Source organism: Mastigoproctus giganteus, chromosome 12 (assembly GCF_048544385.1).
Source record: "Mastigoproctus giganteus isolate SK-2022 chromosome 12, ASM4854438v1, whole genome shotgun sequence".
NCBI lineage: Eukaryota > Metazoa > Arthropoda > Arachnida > Uropygi > Thelyphonidae > Mastigoproctus > Mastigoproctus giganteus.
Window position 1 is genome coordinate 34,172,750 of NC_143586.1, and position 17,932 is coordinate 34,190,681.

Below are 17,932 nucleotides of genomic sequence, written 5' to 3' on the forward strand. Positions count from 1 at the left end.
AACAATGGACCCAACACGGACCGCTGGATGACACCACTAATAACATTAATCCACGAAGAGCACTGTCCTTTGATTACCACTCTCTCTTCTCCCACTCAACCATCCCTTTATCCATATCAGCAATTTGCCCCCAATGCCACACTGCCCCAGTTTGTACAGCAGCCTTCCATGTGCAGCAGTATCAAAAGCCCTCCTGAGATCCAAGTATATCATATCAAAATTATTCTTTGCATCCAGTTTCTTTGTGATCACATCTTAGTATCCAATCAAATTGGTCAGACAAGACTTCCCCTTAACAAACCCATGCTGTGTCTGTACTATAAATGAAGTCTTGTCTAGATGATCCTGCAATGCTTCTTTGTCCAGTGTCTCCATTAATGTCCCCATAACAGAAGTTAAACTAACAGATCTGGAATTACTTGTCACCATTTTCTATCCCTTTGGAAGGGGTCACATTTGCACATCTCCAGTCCATGGGGACCTCCCCTGAGTCCAAGGAAGTTCTCATAATTATGGCCAAGGGTTTGCTTACTTCCTTTGCTGCCTCCTTTAATATAGCTGGATAGATCCTGTCCTCTCTAAGTGCCTTTCATATGTTTAACTTCAACAATTTCTCCTCCACTTTCCTCTCAAGTATTACAAAATCATTTAGCTCCGTGCTAGAGTTTGATAAACTTCTGGCATTCCCCTCCCTGAATAACTCCATATGTGAATGTAGATGCAAAATACTCATTCAGTTTGTCAGCTAACTGAGCGGGGTCCTCAACAATCGAATATTTGAAATGTTTTGGAAATGAAAAGTTATTGTTTATTTGGAATTAATAATGGAAAGAATCTGTTAGGTACCAAATTATTGGTTTTTTTTCTTGGGTTTGTTTTTTTTTCTTTTGTTTCATACTAGTTTCCTTTTAGCATCTCATAAACATGTTACTCATCTGTGTAGTTTGACACATTGGCTGGCAAGTCGCAGGGGTGTCTACTAAAGATAGTAGTGCCCCTTTGTTTTATGTTTAATTGTTGTACAAAATTTGTTTATTATCCCTATTATTAAGGGGAAAAAAATTTTTTTTTTTCTTCTTTATGGGATTTTTTTTTTTTTTTTTTTTGCCCGTGACAGGTACTGTTACCAAGTGCATAAGGTGGTTGGTCCAGTTACTATTATTATTGTTATTACCGTTGGTTGAGGAACTTTCTTACTATTGTACAGGTTTTCAGGATCATGGCTTTCTGGAGTTCCATATAAGTATTCACTGGGAGGCCTTTTGCTGCTAGGCTTTTATGGAGGATCTTTGGTACTATGCTGGTGGTTGACATGATGATCGGGATGGTCATGACTTGTTGCATATGCCACATCTGTTTGATCTCCTATCTTAAGCCTGTGTACTTCCTGATCTTTTCCTTGTGGGTTTTCTGGAGATTGCTAGTGTTGGGCACCACTATGTCAATCAGATAAGTAGCCTTTTTCCTTCATGGTGACAAGGGTTATGTCCAATTTATTGTGTGGGATTGTCTTGCCCATTATGTCACCGTCGCAGTACAGCTTGTGGATTAGGGTCTCTAATACAGCATGGGGTTTGCACTAGTAATATGGTACACTTTCTTTGATCAACTGGTATTTCCTTGCTAGCTTCTAATGTATTATCCTGGCTACCTGGTCATCTACGAATGTACTCTGGGTGATTGCCTTGCATCCTGCAGTGATGTGTTGGATCATTTTTGAGGCCAGGTGGCATTTTCGACATGTCATGTGCCACTCTGGGCTCCTTTGCAATGTATTCCTATAGTTCCTGGTGTTGATTACCTGGTCTTGTATTGCAAGCATAAATTCTTCAGTCTTGGGAAAGAGTGCCATGCTCATGAGCAGGACACTCTTCTGGAGGTCATTGGAGTGCATACAATGGAGTGTCTTCTTTGCCCATCTTCTTAATTTCATTTTTTCCGTCTGGAGGGGACTCCTTGCTTAGGTTGAGTGGGGTATTCTGCTTGTCTATCTTCTTCATGGCCTAGTAGAACGCTGCTGCTGCTGCTGTGTTTTTCTGGAAGTCGTGGTTGACTTCAGGTGGTGTTGGTTGCTCTTGTCATCATTATCCTTATCTTCCTCATAATATCCTCCAGTTCGGTGTTAGTTCAGTCTGTGATCCCCGAGAAGTACGTTAGCACTGGGACTGCAAAAGGTGTTTATGGCTTTAACCGTGCTCCCTCTCTTCAGCTTTGCGGAAAAGAGGGAGCACGGTTAGTGTATAAGAGATAAAATGAAACATGAATGGTATATAAGAGACAAAGTGAAACAGTTGTATGCCAAGCTCCACTGAATGACTCGCATCGATTGGGGCATAAGGGGGGGGTGCCTTCACCTCCTTTATGATAACATCTTTATCCCGATAAAAACTGACCCTCCCTAAGCCCCAGCCTACACGGCTGGGGCTTAGGGAGGGTCAGTTGAACATTCACATGTCCTCCGGATATGTGAATGTTCAACCGACCCTCTCCAAGAAATTCAATTGTGAATGTCTTCTGCTGAAAGGTTTTCTCTTCTGGGCATCACCAGAGCCTGCAGGACTATGGCCACTGATGCATTGTGCGTCCTCGCTGAAAAGATGCTGGCTGAGTTAGTGGTGACGCAGTATACCTTGTGGTTTGCCCTTAAGAGAGGAATCTCTAGACGTATTTTTGACGTCAGGTCGTGCCCGGTGGAGTGGGATGCTGTAATGCTCAGATTTATCATCTGAACAAAGGCAGATCAATGATGAATTGGAGGCCATCTGGCAATTGCAGTGGACCAATTCTGAGAAAGTTCATCATTTGTACACCTTCGTGCCTTCAGTTCGTACTGTGAGCCAGGAACGACGTTCTTGGCTCCAGTTTGGGCTTGCAGCTTGTGCTGTTCTCACTGGACATGGCCTGAAGTCAAGGTTGTTTCAGTTGGGATTGTCCCTGATGGAGCTATGTGTTTGCAGAGAGCCAGAGACTGGCCTCCACATGGCGCTGGAGTATCTGTTTTATGAGGAAATTAGAGCAAGATTGGAGCGAGAGACGCTTGCTCTCGCTGTCTCTAATTTAAAGGAATTGTTTACTTGTAGCAGTTTTTGTTACTTTCCCGAGTTTGTTAAAGTAGCTTATTTAAGAAATAGGGCAATGCCCAACTGGTGGTGGAAATGGTGACTCGTGGTGTGGGCAGGCCCATCCCCGGCACAAGGCCAAATGGTCAAAATTGCTGTTCATCCATCATCATCATCAGCCATTTTCAATCCACTGCAGAATGAAGGCCTCTCCAGCAACTTTCCAGTTCCTTCTGTTTTGAGCACTGGCCATCCATTTACTACACAAAAACTCATGAATTTCATCTATCCCTCTCCGCCTTTGTCTTCCAGGTTTTCTTCTAGCTCCTCTTGGGTACCATTTTGTTATTTTCTTAGTCCATCTGTCATCATGTCTTCGAGCTATGTGTCCTGCCCAAGACCATTTTAGTTCTTTAGTTTTGATAAGAATGTCCTTTACTTGAGTTTGCTGCCTAATCCATGTGTTTCTCTTCTTATCTAACAGCCTGATTCCCAATATAATTCGTTCCATTCTTCGCTGTGTAGTTCTCAGCTTCTCTTCCATTCTTTTGGTGAGTGCCCAAGTTTCACTTCCATAAGTCATGGTGGGGAGTATACATTGATTCATTCTTTTACGTTTCAGACAAACTGGGATATTGCTCTTCAGTATGTGACTATATTTCCTGAATGCTATCCATCCAAAATTTATTCTTCTCTTGACTTCCAGCCATTTATCATTATTACAGCTAATAACTTGTCCCAGATAAGTATATGACTCCAACTTTTCAATTACTGCTCCTTCAATCATTATTTCCCTTTCCATGGCATACTTGTTCATCATTACTTTTGTTTTAGCCATATTCATCTTTAGTCCAAAATCCTTACTAACTGTGCATAACTGATTAAGATTTTCCTCTAATTCTTTGGGATTGTGGCTTATAACCACAATGTCATCTGCAAATCGTAAATGGTTTAGGTACTCTCTGTTCACATAGACTCCTTTCTGCGACCAGTCTAATCTTCTGAAAGCTTCCTCAAGGGCAGCAGTAAACAGCTTCAGAGATATTGTGTCTCCTTGTCGAACTCCTTTCTCGATTTTAAATTTCCTACTGTCTTTGTCTAGTCTAATAAAGGAGGTAGCACTCTCATATATTTTCTTCAAAATCATAATATATGGGGTATCTATGCCTTGTCTTTCCAGTGCCCGAAACATTGCCTTATGCTGTATGGAGTCAAATGCCTTTTCATAATCCACAAATGCCAGGCATAATGGTGTTTTATATTCATTTGCTTTCTCCATTAGCTGTGATATTACGTGAAGGTGATCCATAGTTGAGAATCCTGTCCTAAAGCCAGCTTGCTCTTTCGGTTGATTCTCATCAAGTATTCTTTCTAATCTGTTAGTAATGACCCTTGTGAACAACTTGTAGATGTGGGATAACAAGCTAATTGGTCTATAATTTCCAATTTCCGATTTATCTCCTTTCTTATGCAGCAAAACTATGATTGCATTATTCCACTGCTTAGGCGGGCGCCTCCGTAGCCAGGTGGGCAGGAGCAGCAGTGCGTAACACACGCTTCTTGATTAGACCGGGGTTCGAGTCCGTCACCACCAAATACGGAGGTTGCGGAAAGGTCAGGAAATGACCACCGCATATCTCGGAGCAATATGGCCTTAGTTGCTAATGCTCCTAAAAACCAAACAACAACTGCTTAGGCATCACACCTTTTCTAATGCACTTTGTGAAGAGCCTTGCCAGTTTTTGTGTTATGTCTCTTCCTCCCAATTTGAACAACTCTACAGTAACTTCATCTTCCCCAGGGGCTTTCCGATTCTTCATTTTCTTCAATGCATGTTCTACCTCATCAGGAAGAATATCGGGTATGTCGTATGTGTTGCTACTTTGCAATCCATCTTCCCCACTGCTGGTATCATTCCCTCGCTCCTTGTATAATTCTCTATAGTAGTAGTCTTCTGCTATTTGAATTATGCCTTCCCTGCTGTTTATAAGTACACCATTGCTATTCTTCAGTTTCAGTATCATTTGTCTTTCTGTATTACTGCTCATGGCTGCTGATTTAAATCCTTTGTTTTCCCTTAATGCTTGTTCTACTTTTCTTGTGTTAAATCTTCTTATGTCCTCTCTGAGTCTCTTTCTAATGGCTTTGCATACCCCGAAGTTACGCGATAGGTGGGTCCGACGAAAATCGCTCAAGTCGAATTCGCATAAGTTGGGGTACAACTTTGCATATAAATACATATAAATTTTGTTTAATTGGGACCAAGGACTAACAAAAACATTAGTTTAGAAGAAAAATATTAATAAAATTGCAGTTCTTTATACATATTAATACAAAATATGTATTAAAAAAATAAATGACTTACGTAAAAAAGTTATTTCGATGTTGATGGCTTCATAAAATCTAACAAATTCGTCTGACAACACAGCGCCTTCTTTTTTTCATGCAGAATTTCTTCGAAGCACATGACAATTGCAAACTTGACAGAAGGTCTCAGCTCAATTGAAAAGGGCTTAAAAATTTTAGAAAACAGACTCCAACGAAGAACGCGTTATAGCTAGAGTCTGTTTTCTAAAATTTTTAAGCCCTTTTCAATTGAGCTGAGACCTTCTGTCAAGTTTGCAATTGTCATGTGCTTTTCGCTGTTGCCTCATTTAGGCCTGTAGCACGTGCAATATCACATGGTCTTTCATTTCACTCAAAGCGGTTCACAATTTCATATTTTTTCTCTATCGACAGAGGCGGACTGGCCATAAGCCTTACCGGGGAAACCCCGGTGGGCCGGAGTGATTTTGGCCATAAACCATAGTATGAGGCCACTATAAATATTCCCGGGTAAGAATTTTTGACCCAGACCGCCTCTGTTTATCGATATTGCTTTTCTTTTTCTCTCTGAATCTGCAGTGCTTTACCAGGACGCTTCCTTTTCACACCTTTTAAGTATTTTACTCATTTTTCGGGAATAAAGCACTATTACAAAACGAGGAGGCACGCTTGATACGCATAAACAAAGCTGCGCGCATGTAGCAACTGAATAAACAACACCATAAAGGCAGAGATACACTATTAACACCTCACATTTCTAGGGGTTACTACCATAAAACAATAAAAATCCAGTTGCGTTTCTGCTAGTGGAATCTGTTATAAACTGGTAGTAAACTCAATCTAATTGCATACCGATAGCTGGAATTGTGTTGGTTTTTACGTTATTATGGTGAAATGTGTTTCCCCTTCACTGATATAAAAAACATAAATACATTTTCAGAATCTTCTCTTCGTTCTTATCACGTTGCATTCCGTTGGGGTGATTCTGCGTTCGACTGCCATTTCTTGTAAACACAAAGGCGAATCGTGCATAAGCCAGTTCGGTTCGTGTTATATTATAAGATATCGTTACCGTATTTATAAATAGTGTATGATCGAATTCGCGTAGTGTAAACGCGTGTTATACAAGGACTGACTGTATACGGCTCCACCGACGCGATCCATTTCTCTCGTGAAAACGATGTAATTTCCGACAAAAGTTGAGCACGAATTCGAACGCACACATATAAATGTGACAGTTGGAATACAAATTCTTGTATATGTGTGCAGCTCATGCGCAGCAAAGTTGAATTTTGTTCATCTTTTGCTCTCACTCTCCGCCGTCACACCGTATATTGATAACATATGAGAAACGACCTTGAAGATAGTGGGCGGCAGTGTTGCCAAACGAAAAAATCAAGAACCGCGTAACTCTGAGTTCGCGTATGTTGGGGTAGCGTAAGTCGGGGTATTACTGTACGCAATTTTCTCCCTGTCAGTGTTTTTCTTGCTCTTCATTTCCGGTTCATCATGACAAGTGTTTCTTGACTAATTTTTTCTTCTTTGGATTTCTGTTTCCCTATAGGTTTCTTGGGCTTTATCACTTTCAGAAAGTTGTAATATTCCTCGTCGATATCTTGGTCCTGAGCAGTCTGCAGAAGCTCAAACTTGTTCTTAAGTTCCAGTACATACTGCTTTTTCTCCTCCTCTGTTATCTCAAAGACCTTTGTATTATTTAGTCAAGTCAGTTTTTTCATTTCCTTTCCTACATCTATATCAAGTGTACATCTTACCATTCTGTGATCACTTCCAACATTTACCTTATTCAGGACGGTAACATCATTCACAATATATCTTCTGTTAGTGAGGATGAAGTCGATTTCATTAGTTGTTAATCCATTTGGACTCTTCCATGTCCACTTTCTGTTCACCCTTTTCTTGAAAAAAGTGTTCATTACTAACAGTCCTTGAGATTCTGCAAATTCCACAAGTCTTTCACCTCTTTTATTTCTTTCACCAATTCCAAAATTTCCTATAGTTCCTCTTTCTGCGCTGTTTTGCCTTTTTCCAACCTTAGCATTGAAGTCCCCCATAATAATAGTGTAGTGGGTTTTCTGCTCATCTAGAAGACTCTCAATTTCGGTGTACATTTCTTCAACTCTTCATCATCATGGCTCGATGTTAGTGCATAAATCATTATAATCTTTAGCTTGTACCTCTTAGAAATCTTGAGTATTAATCTTGACACCCTTGGTGATGCACTTTTGAATTCAAAAATGTTGTTTTTAAAATCTTTATGGACCAGAAACCCAACTCCACCTTCACTCCTTTCACTGTTTCCATTGGTGTACGGCAGATTTCCACTTGATAAACTTATAACTGATTCATTTTTTCTTCTTGTTTCAGCCAAACCGATGATATTCCAATTCACATTTTCTAATTCCTTTTCCAGCTCTAATATCCTGTCTTCACCGATGAGTGATCGTACGTTATAACAGGCCAAGTTCAGTTTCCGTGCATGGCAGCCTGGTCGTACCCAGAGATTCTTAGCACCCAAATTGCTGTTAAAATGTATTGTTTTTGTTTATTTGAGTTGGTGACTGGGGATGAAAGCTTATTCAAATGACAAATGTTCAGCTGTGCTAGTGTTGCATCTATAACTGTGTTCCCTATGTTTAGCTTTGCTATTAGCATCTATGAGTTTCAGCTTGGGTGATGCTTTAAGATTATGTGATGATGATGTTGTTCAGCTTTGCTATGAGCAGACTTCTGAGTCCTGTGACATTTTTCAGTCAGGCAGGCCTTGATTCTCTTGTTCCCTAACTGCTGAGCCTGCATCATCCCCAGGTATTTATAGCTCTCTTCCCCTGTCATGGCTTTGATCTCTTTACCAGTCTGTAACTGGTATTTCAGTCTAATTTCCCCTGATGTAATCCATGGGTCTTGCATTTGTCTAGACCAAATTCCATCCTGATATCATTATTGAATTCTTCGGTGATCTGGAGTAGTTGCTTCTCGGTTGCCACGTAGAGCTTGATGTCATCCATGTACATCAGGTGAGAGAGAGGGTATACAGGTTCTTCCTCCCTTCTTTTAGGGTATATGCATACACTCCATTTTTAAAATATTTACTTTTTTTTTTCTTTCGTTTTGTTTTGTATTTAGGTACAGATAAATGTGCAGCCAAGAGTGCCTCAGTTAGATTGCTATTCATCCAATGATGATGATATTGATGCCGCCCTTACTGATCTTCAAATAACACTGGAAGGCACAGCAATTAACAACTTTCCATCAGACATCACTTATGTTCCTGAACTTTCAGATTATTTAAGGTTTATGAAGTGAGTATTTCTGATGTTTTATAAAATCCTTTTTTTATTTTGTATTATCATTAAAATGGAAGCTTTTCGGAATCCTATGGTAGACAAGCATTGAAATTTATGTTTTTTTATATATATCTATTTGATCTTAAGGGAAAAAATTTTTTTATTTTCTCTTTATTTTATTATTCTTCATTTAACAATGCTTTTGACATGAATTTCTCGTGTGCATAAGTTGGAGAGATGTGACTTAGGGATAAGGCACTAGAGTGTAAAAAAGGATGGTTAACTGAAAGATAAATAGTGGTTAAAATTGAGCAATGGTCTACTGTTATGAGTGAGTCCCTTGGGGTTCTGTACTAAGACGCATGTTATTTTTAATTTTATTTAATGATATTTTTTGATGGTAGCAAGCTTCATAACAGAATTTGCTTATGATAGCAAGTTGGATAGGGTTATGAAAAATGAGAAGCAGGATGTGTTGCTACTTAGGCAAATTATACAACTGGTTTAAAAAATTGCAGCTAATCCATCAGTGGTAGAACTGACAACCATAAAAAGATGGCACCTGGTCTGACAAGTTCCTAACATCACTTTTTTTTTAAAGAAATTTGATTTATTTGAATTATACTTCGAGAATCCTTTTGCTAATTAATTTTAATACTTATCAAATGTAACAATCTTTTTAATGAAAAATTTGAAAATTAAAAAGGGTTTTTTTTTTTTTTTTCCCCTATTATTTTGAGTGGAACAAAACATGTTAATTCTGCTGTAAAAATATAAAAACATAAACATGAAACTATCAGTGTTTTTCATATCAAGTTTACAAGTTAAATGCATAAAAAATCAGCATTACCAAAGTGGAGTTGAATTAAAGATGTTTATTATGGTAGGAAGAGATTTAACAAGCTCATCAGTTCAAGAGTTAAGTAATGCTAATAATTCAGCTTTTATCCCTTCCTACATGAGGATGAAATAGAATAATCAAAATGCAATAGAGATAAAAGTATGGATGAACCGAAGTTTCTTTGGTTCATCCATGGTGGAGAGTCTAAGGTGGAATGAAGGGCGAAATCCTTTATTCCTACAAAAATAATTTCACTGACAACAACCTGAGCAAATTTTAGGATCAGAAGATTTAAACAGTAGTACAATCGTGGAAATTTTAGGATAGATAAGGAGGGAATCCCTTATCTGTCCTTAAATTTATTTACCATATTTTCTCAAATACCTTGTTGCATAAGCCATACATCCCATTTTTAAAAAAAAAAATGGATGTATGGAAAAACGTGCAAAATACATATAAAAAAAAAAGAGAGAGAAATTTGTCAATTTATTTTTCACTAGCAGCATCATTTCCAATTTGTTCTGCCCTTTGTATTTCTTTTAGTTTTTCACTAACAATGAAAGATATAGTGGAGCTCAAGAAAATTGTGTCATTTGCAAAATTTGCCCAATTTCTGTGAAATTTGACAATATATCATATGTTTTGTAATAGTATTATCCTATTAGTATTAATAGTATTGCATCACCCTTCTCTAGCAAGCTTTCTTAGATGATGTCACATGCCGTATGTGATTGCATCACTCTGGCAGCAGTATACATATAATACATATGCCATAGCCCATTTTCTGTGCTCTTGCAATGGCTATGTTTTCACAATAAACACTAAGTAAGAAAAGTGTTGCTGCTGTGTTGAATGCAGAGGGACATTCTACGCATGGAATAGCTAAAAGGATTCATTCTTTTTAGTCATGAGTGACATGTTTATTACAGAAAATTATCAGAACCGGGCAATTTAAACAGAAAGAAAGGAAGTGGACCTCCACAAATATCTTCTGCAGTGCAGGACAGATTTCTGGTCCATTTGTATATTTGAAACAGATCCTCATTAACAGATCTTAAAACAGTATGGGATTTGGATACAGGAATAAAAGCAAGTACTGCGGTACATAGATGCCTTTTCTCATTGGGATTAGTAGGATGTCGCCGGGGGGGGGAAGCCACTTTGATGCAAAAAAGAAAGAAAGAAAGCCTAGCATCTAAAATGGGCCAAAGAGCATGCTGTTCGAGCTGAGATAAATGTGTTATTTTCTCTGATGAATGAAAATTCAACTTGAATGGTTTCTCAACCAGCAGACTGTTAGATGAAGAAGAGGAGAAGAATTTCATCCTGACTGTAAAGTCTCCTCAGTGAACATTCTGCTGCATCTCAAATGATATGGAGCTGTATTTTACATAAAGGAGTTGGTTGTCTTGAATTTGCGAGGATTACGGTGAATGCTGAGGTGTACTGGGAATTCTTGAGCCACAATTACTTCCCACATTAGATATCACTGTAGGGACATTGCCGATTGCACTTTGGCAACTCTGCTCCTTGTCATAAAAGTCAAAACCATAAGTACTACTTCACAAATTTAGCAAAATTTTAAATTTAAGGAGCATCGCAATCTTGTTTAAATAAATGTAATTTATTTCACAGTCTTTACTGTCCACAGATGCAAAAAAGTTGAAGGATAAATCAATTTGAACAATAACATGGCCTGGGAACGATCCAGACCTCAATCCAATTGAAAATTGTTGGAACAAAATGGGTGTTTCAGTAATGCAAAAGAAACAGAAACACTTAGAGAGTTGTAGGAGATATTGATCCATGTTTGCTACTGTGAGATTTCCCAGGGGTATATTCAGACCCTTATCCAGTCGATGCCATGATGATGTACTGCAGTCATCAAAGCAAGGAGTGGGCCAATGAAATATTAGTGTGAATTTTGTTGTATTTTTTTTTTTTTTTTTTTTTTTTTCATTATTTAGCTGCCTGTCATCCTAGTATGGGAAAAGTAATGAAAAAAATCACTGCTTTCATAGAATTTTTGTTATTATATGAACCATAAGTAACATGCTATTATTTTGGAGAAAAGTACTTATTTCATTGTATAATTTACCCATAAAAGTCAAATTTTCCACAGTTAATAATTTCATATGTGTATTGTTATTACTTATGTTCTTTCAGCTGTTTCTAGAAGATTAGCTGCCAGTATAAGGACAAACAATCTAAAAATTAGGTGATGCAATTTTTTTGAGCACCACTCTAGCAACCACTTACCATTAGTACTCACATTTATCTGAACATATACACAGTATGTAGAGAGAAATTAATTTCATTCACTAATGAGTGTGCCAAACTTATGAAGAATCTCAAGCTGAATGAAATGAGCTAAGCTATTTATGTCATGGGTAAGGGAAAATGACAAATTGTCTGTTTCAGTTCCATCAAAAGTCATGTGATCATATTTGAATGGATTTTGTGTTTCTAGGAAACAAGAATGTTCTTTTTTTGAATGGGGGAATCTAACTTTCAAGCAGTGCAAAATTCCAGAGTTGCATTTTAATAAATATTAGTTATGTTTATTTTAGGCTGCAGCTAGACAGGCAAGTGAAAAAAAAAAAAAAAAAAAAAAGACACAAAGATCCTTTTGTGTCTTTGACTAATCTTGTTTGGCGCATTAGCATATATGCTTAAAGTATATGATGTCCCTCTACATATAGTAACTCTACTCCTAATGGATGGATTTTCATAAAATTGTATATTTTGCCTTTTTAGAAAATTTGTCAAGTCATCCCAAATTTCATTAAAATTGGAATTGTTTCTTTTGTCCATCCAATAATGTAATAACTCAATTCCCAGTGGATTAATTTTTGTGTAATTTTCTGTTTGACTCTTTTAGAATCATTGTTGAGTCTCTTCTCAAATTTAAGTTTAAAATCGGGGATCAATAGAAATTCAACAGTTATTATCTTTTTTTTTTCTTTTCCATACTTATCACATGACTATCCGTGTAGCATATATTGTAGCCAAAGCACTGGATATTATGTTTATTGCCGTGTGCTGATTGGAACCACTAGGTGGCAGTGATCACAATGTATTGATTTGGAATTTACTTACAGATTTAACTACCATCAAGAGTAAAGGGAGTGGTTTTTGCTTTCATAAAGTTGACTATGGTGGTCTCAGACAGTAGTAGTGGCATGTGATGTAAGAAAGCAAGTGTATGAGCTTATGCAGCATCAGTCAAAAAAAAAAATCACACCATTCCCTCCAAATGCCTGTCCAGTTCCTCCTTAAATTTATTCAACCTATCAACTTCCACAACGACAGATGGAAGTTTGTTCCAGCAATTAACCACCCGCTGGCTAAAGGCAAATTTCTGCACATCTATTCTACATCTGTCTTTTCTTAATTTGAATTTATGCCCCCTTAGGTTCGTAATCTGAACAAGTGGAAGGATCCCATCAGAATTCAGCGTGCTCAACCCATTCAAGGCCTTATACACCTCAATCAGATCACTGCGCAGGTGCCTAGTCTCCAGCCACTGCAATTTGCAGAACTTAAGCCTCTCTTGGTAAGAGGATCTCTTCATTCCCCTCACCAATCTTTGTTGCCCTTCTCTGTACACGCTCAAGTAAATCTACATCCTTCCAGTTTTTAAATTCTGTACAGTGGGACCAAGTGATGATATTACCATCAGCAAATTCTAAATGGGAAGTATAAAAGGAATTAATCGTAGATGTTACTAGACTTTTTATACCAATTAAGAAATACTCTTCAAGATATAGGAGTAAATGAAGTGATGGTCAGATGGCAGAGAAGAAAAGTGTAATTCGTTTAAATTATCAGGCGACACAGAAACCTGTGATAAAGATATAAACTAGTCTGTAATCAAGTCACAAAGCAGGTCAGGCAAGCGAAGGCAGATTACAAGAAATCTTTGGCAAACGATGCAAAGAAAAACAGCAAAGACTTCTTTACTTTACTCTAGAAGGAAGAGTACAAATAAAATTGGTCCATTTGATATTGATGGTGATTAACTGTTGATGATCCTGTTCAGGTTGCTGGAAAACTGAATGAGTATTTTGCATCTACATTCACACATGAGGAATTCTCTAGGAAAGGGATGCCAGGATTTTATCAAGGTCTAACAGGGAACTAAATAATTTGTAATAACTGATAGGAAAGTGGAAGAGAAATTGTTGAAGTTAAACTTAAGAAAGGCACCTGGGGTGGATGGGATTTATCCAGTAAGGAAGTCAGCGAATTAAGTATGCAAACAAATTTAATTGCTTTAATAATGAGAGCATCCTTGAATTTGGGGGGAGGTTCCTGCAGATTGGAGATGTGCAAATGTATCCTCAATTCACAAAGGGGGATCAAAGAGTGACACAAGTAATTATGGGTCTGTTAATTAACTTCTGTTCCAAGGAAAATAATGGAGTCACTGGTAAAAGAAGTAATGTAGGCTCATCTAGACACGACCATAATTATATTTCAAACACAACATGCAATCTTCTTTGACCAGTTTGATCAGTTGCTACAATGTGGTCACAAAGGACTTGTATGCAAAAAATAATTTTGATATCATATACTTGGATTTGAGGAAAGCTTTTGATACTCTTGCATATAGAAGACTACTATACAGATTGGAGCAGTGTGGTATGAAGAAGAGCAAGTTGCTGCTATGAATAAAGGGATGGTTCAATGTGAAAAGACAGAGAGCTGTAATCAGTGGAAACTGCTCTTCTTGGAATAATGTTATTAGTGGACTCCCCCAGGGTTCGGTGATGGGTTCTTGTTGTTTTCTGTATTTATCAGTGATAATGATGAACGCATATCAGGATTAAAGTCTAATTTTGCATTCCTGATACGAAGGTTGGCAGGATGGTTCATGAAAGTTTTAGCATTAGTAGAGGCATATGATGGAAGAACAAACTTATGCAGCATCAGCCCAAAAAAAAAAAAAAAAAAAAAAAAAAAAAAAACGCTCCCATTTCACCCCTCCGTTCTTTCCAAATATCTGTCCAGCTCAGCCTTAAATTTATTTAGGCTATCAACTTCCACAACAAAGAATGGACATCTGTTCCACCAACCAACTACCCGCTGGCTAAAGGCAAACTTCTGCTTTATGAGAGGGCATAAATTTGAATTTATGCCCTCTCAGGTGATTATTCTGAGCAAGAGGAAGAATCCCATCAGCATTGAGCATGCTTAAACCATTCAAGGCTTTATTCGCCTCATTCAGATCACCTCGCAGGTGCTTAGTCTCCAGACACTGTAATTTGCAAAACGTAAGCCTTTCTTCTTAAGAGCAACCCTTTGTTCCATTCACTAATCTTGTTGCCCTTCTCTGAACTTGTTCCAACAGTTCTACATCCTTCTTAAAATGAGGCCTCCAGACCTGCATACAGTACTCAAGGTGTGGCCCGACCATTGCCTTATACAAGGGGATAATCACCTCCTTATCCCTGCTAGAAAAATTCCTGTATATCATTGACAAGATACCATGAGCTACTCTTGCAGACCGTCTGCACTGCTCAGAAAACTTCATATCTGCTTGCACAATTACCCCAGGTCCTTTTCGTTCTCTACCACTGTCAGTGTAGTATCACAGAGTTGATACGTTACTCTGCGGTTACTGCTTCCCAAATGTACTTTACATTTATCAATGTTAAACTTCATTTGCCACTTCTCAGCCCATCTACTCAACTTTTCTAGATCCTGTTGCAGCAGCGTACTGTCATTAGTGTCCTTAACAACCCTGCCAACATTCGTATCGTCTGCAAACTTGGACATTAAGCTTGATATACCATCATCAATATCATTTATAAATACATATATAAATATAAATACATTTATTTATAAATTTAAAAAAAAAAAATATTTTTTAGGCTGATGCTGCATAAGCTCATACACTGCTTTCTTAAATTACATGCCAGTAATACTACTACTACCGAAAACAACAATGGACCCAACACGGAACCCTAAGGGACTCCACTAATAACATTAGTCCACGATGAACAGTGTCCATTGATTACCACTCTCTGTCTTCTCCCACTTAACCATCCGTTTCAAAGATCCAAATATATGATATGAAAGTTATTCCCTGCATCCAGTTCCCTTGGGACCAATCAAATTGGTCAGGCAAGACTTTCCTTTAACAAAAATATGCTGTGTTCAAGCTATAACTGAAGTCTTTTTAGATGATCCTGCGGTGCTTCTTTAACCAGTGCCTCCATTAATTTGCCTGGAACAGAAGTTAAAATAACAGGTCTATAATTACTTGTGTCGCCCTTTGATCCTCCTTTGTGAATTGAGGTCAGATTTGCACATCTCCAGTCCATGGGTACCTCCCCCGAGTCCAAAGAAGCTCTCATAATTATGGCTAAGGGTTTGCTTAGTTCCTTTGCTGCCTCCTCTAATATAACTGGATAGATCCCATCCACCCCGAGTGCCTTTTTTATGTTTATCTTTAACAATTTCTCCTCCACTTTCCTCCCAATTATTACAAAATCATTTAGCTCACTACTAGAGTTTAACTCACCTCTGGTATTCCCCCTCCCTAATAACTCCTCATGTATGAATGTAGATGCAAAATACTCATTTAGTTTGTTAGGCACCTGAGCAGGATCATCAACAGTTGAACCATCAATATTCAGTGGACCAATCTGATTCATCCCTTTCCTTCTAGAGTTTACATAGATATAGAACCTCTTTGTTGTTTTTCTTTGCATCCTTTGCCAAAGATTTCATAATCTGCATTTGCCTGCCTAATCATTTGTGACTTGGTTACAGACCAGCTTATATCTAGCATGGGCTTCCATGTCACCCATTAATTTATATGTATCCCGTGCATTTTTCTTCTCTGCCATATGTCTCCTTAGTTCATCTGACATCCATTTAGGCCTGAACCTTGAACAATATTTCTTGGTTGGTATGTAAAGCCTGGTAGCTTCCAAGATAAATTCTTTGAATGCTTCCTATTTTGAATTTGCTGTTGGTAACATCATCAGTTTGTCCCACCATATAGAATTTAAATACTGTCTCAGACCACCGTAGTCACCTTTACGAAAGCAAAAACCCTTCCCTTTACCCCTGATGGTAGTTACCTCTTTGAGTAAATCCCACTTCAGCACACTGTGATCACTGCCACCTAGTGGTTCCTTTATCTGCAGATTCTTAATGCATGAAGAATCATTACTGATAATCAGATCAAGAGTATTACTCCCTCTAGTTGCCTCCCGAACATCCTGCTGTAGAAAACAATCATCCAGTAAATACACAAAAGCCTTGGTAGTGTGTGAGTGACCAACCCACAAATTCCAGTCATTATGTGGGAAATTAAAATCCCCCATTATATAAGACTCTGATTTACTGGCCCACTCTATTTCCCTGTACAGTTTCTTATTATACTCATCAGAGTCATTAGGCCTATAACACACTCCTACTCTCAATTTTGATCTCCCAATGCTTATGTCACACCAAACTGACTCGACACTGCGATGTCGACTGGCTTCACTTCCTTGAATTTTATGTGTTTCTTAACTAATAGCATAACCCCTCCTCCCTTCCTATCCTGTCTATCCTTTCTGTAGATGTACTCCCCAAATTCCAGTTCTGCATTCCTTATATCTGTGTGACACCACGTCTCTGATATCCGAACAATATCTGCCTTTGATGTTTTGAGCAATACCTCAAATTCATCAAATTTATTTACCAAACTCCTAGCATTGGTGTATACACAAGTATACATGCACCTGTTCCTATTCTTAGCTACCCTAACCAACCCATGTGTTTACTTGTACCACAATGACTCCCAGCAGTCTCTGAAATATCCTGCATCTTGTTTTCCAGGCTGCTACTCATTCCAATAGAAGCAGTGCAAGAATCACTTTCACCTCTGCCAGTGGCTACTGTTAATCTATTAGTCCTTGTATCCCCTTTATTAATCTTAATCTATTAGTCCTTGCATGTAACTGCAACAGGATCTAGAAAAGTTGGGCAGATTGGCTGAGAAATGGCAATAGAAGTTTAATATTGATAAAAGCAAAGTACTCCATATGGGTAGATGTAACTGTTGAGTAATGTACCAGCTGTATGGTACTAAACTCAGGGTAGTGAAAATGAAAAACAACTGAGATAATTGCGCAGCCTTGATATAAAGTTCCATGCAATGTTTTCTTTATCATTTATTACCTATTCTCTGCCCTAGAACAGCAGTTTTTCAGAACCACTATTCTAGATTATTCTGAATCTTGAGCATTTCTTAATCTGTATTAAATTATTTTTGGCATATCTCAAAAATCATTTAACCTTCATCCACATATTTTCTCCCAGTGCTCTTAGTGGATATGTTTGGTGCCCTTCTTGCTGTTAACTTGGCAGGTTGTTCAGGGATGTTATTTTGTCTCTGTATG

General features: G+C 38.1%; 1 protein-coding gene across 1 annotated transcript in view; it reads left to right on the top strand.

The window, feature by feature from the left end:
- Window positions 1–17,932, top strand: part of LOC150076874 (unc-112-related protein-like) — a 176,575-nt gene that overhangs the window by 101,300 nt on the left and 57,343 nt on the right. The window contains exon 9 of the mRNA XM_090385709.1: window positions 8,529–8,704. Within this exon, the coding sequence (XP_090241835.1) occupies window positions 8,529–8,704 (176 nt within the window). The remainder of the gene's footprint in view (window positions 1–8,528; window positions 8,705–17,932) is intronic.